At 41.6% G+C, this 1127-nt stretch overlaps 1 protein-coding gene across 1 annotated transcript in view; it reads left to right on the plus strand.

The window, feature by feature from the left end:
• Positions 1-827, plus strand: part of LOC105449733 — an 11685-nt gene extending 10858 nt beyond the window's left edge. The window contains exons 2-3 of the mRNA XM_011689116.1: positions 24-271; positions 427-827. Of these exons, the coding sequence (XP_011687418.1) occupies positions 24-271; positions 427-770 (592 nt within the window). The 3' untranslated portion in view covers positions 771-827. The remainder of the gene's footprint in view (positions 1-23; positions 272-426) is intronic.
• The last annotated feature ends 300 nt before the right edge of the window (positions 828-1127 follow it).

The following is a 1127-nucleotide window of genomic DNA, read 5'->3' on the forward strand; positions in this document are numbered from 1 at the left end:
ATAAAATGTAATTCATCTTGCAGAACAGAGAACAATCCATCGACTAGTTACGTAGAGCCACCTCCGTATCGGATAAATAATATATCGCAGTCAGAAGAATTGCCCACGAAGAAAAGAAAAGTCGTCTCTGGCGATACTTCCGACGCCGTGGAGTATCGAGATTACTCGGGGATCATAGCGGACACACAGCAAGAGAACCAAATTGTTCCCAGCAGTAGTACGACGCTCGTTGATTGCGACCACATCGTCGTCAAGACGCAAATGATTCGAGGTACGGAATTTTATCGATCTTCTTTAAATGATTTAAATTGAGCAAGGAATCCTCGCGAATTAATGCGCGATATTCTGTGTAACAAATTGTAACTGTAAAACATCTCGTGGAAATCATATACGAACGTTTTACATTATTTTCACATATTTTTCTAGACGGTCATCTAGAGACAGGCGAGGTCTCCAAAGCCAATCCGGATAAATCGAAGGATGTATCGTCGGAGGACAAACAGAAGAAGAAGGTCATCAGGAAAAAGGAGAAAGACAAAGGTCTGGAGCCTCTTCCGCTGCAGATGTTTCGATATTTGCAGACTAAAATTACAAAAACTGATAAAATGAATATCAACCTCTGCAACATCTGCGAGGAGCGCCGTTGTAACATCGCCTTTCTATGCGGGCACTGCGCGTGTAAGGAGTGCGCCGCTCAGCTGAAAACTTGTCACATGTGCCGCAAGAAGATTAAAAAAGAAATCATTTTATATTATAATGAGCAGGAGTGAGTAATAAAGCGATGAAGAGTTAATTATAGAAAAATTATGAATTTATTATAAAGATAACTGATAGTGAATTTAATACAAGAATAATAGACTTGAAGCGGGAACGAAAGAGATCGACTGTCTTGCGCGGATTCTCGAACGTAAGTGAGCTGGGGTAAAGGAACCCACCGCGCTCCAAAGGGTGATCGATTGTACTAATCGATCACCGTCGATAGTTGACATGTTCGGTCGGTGGCACCTCGCAGTGATAATTGGAGCAATTGTCTACCAAACGCGGTTGTACAAACGGGGAGAAAGTACGATAAACTTTATATTTCGATATATTAGACTATCCGATCAGTAATCGCACCGGAACTTTGA

This window comes from Wasmannia auropunctata, unplaced genomic scaffold (genome assembly GCF_000956235.1).
Source record: "Wasmannia auropunctata unplaced genomic scaffold, wasmannia.A_1.0 LD336074.1, whole genome shotgun sequence".
In the NCBI taxonomy this organism is placed as follows: domain Eukaryota; kingdom Metazoa; phylum Arthropoda; class Insecta; order Hymenoptera; family Formicidae; genus Wasmannia; species Wasmannia auropunctata.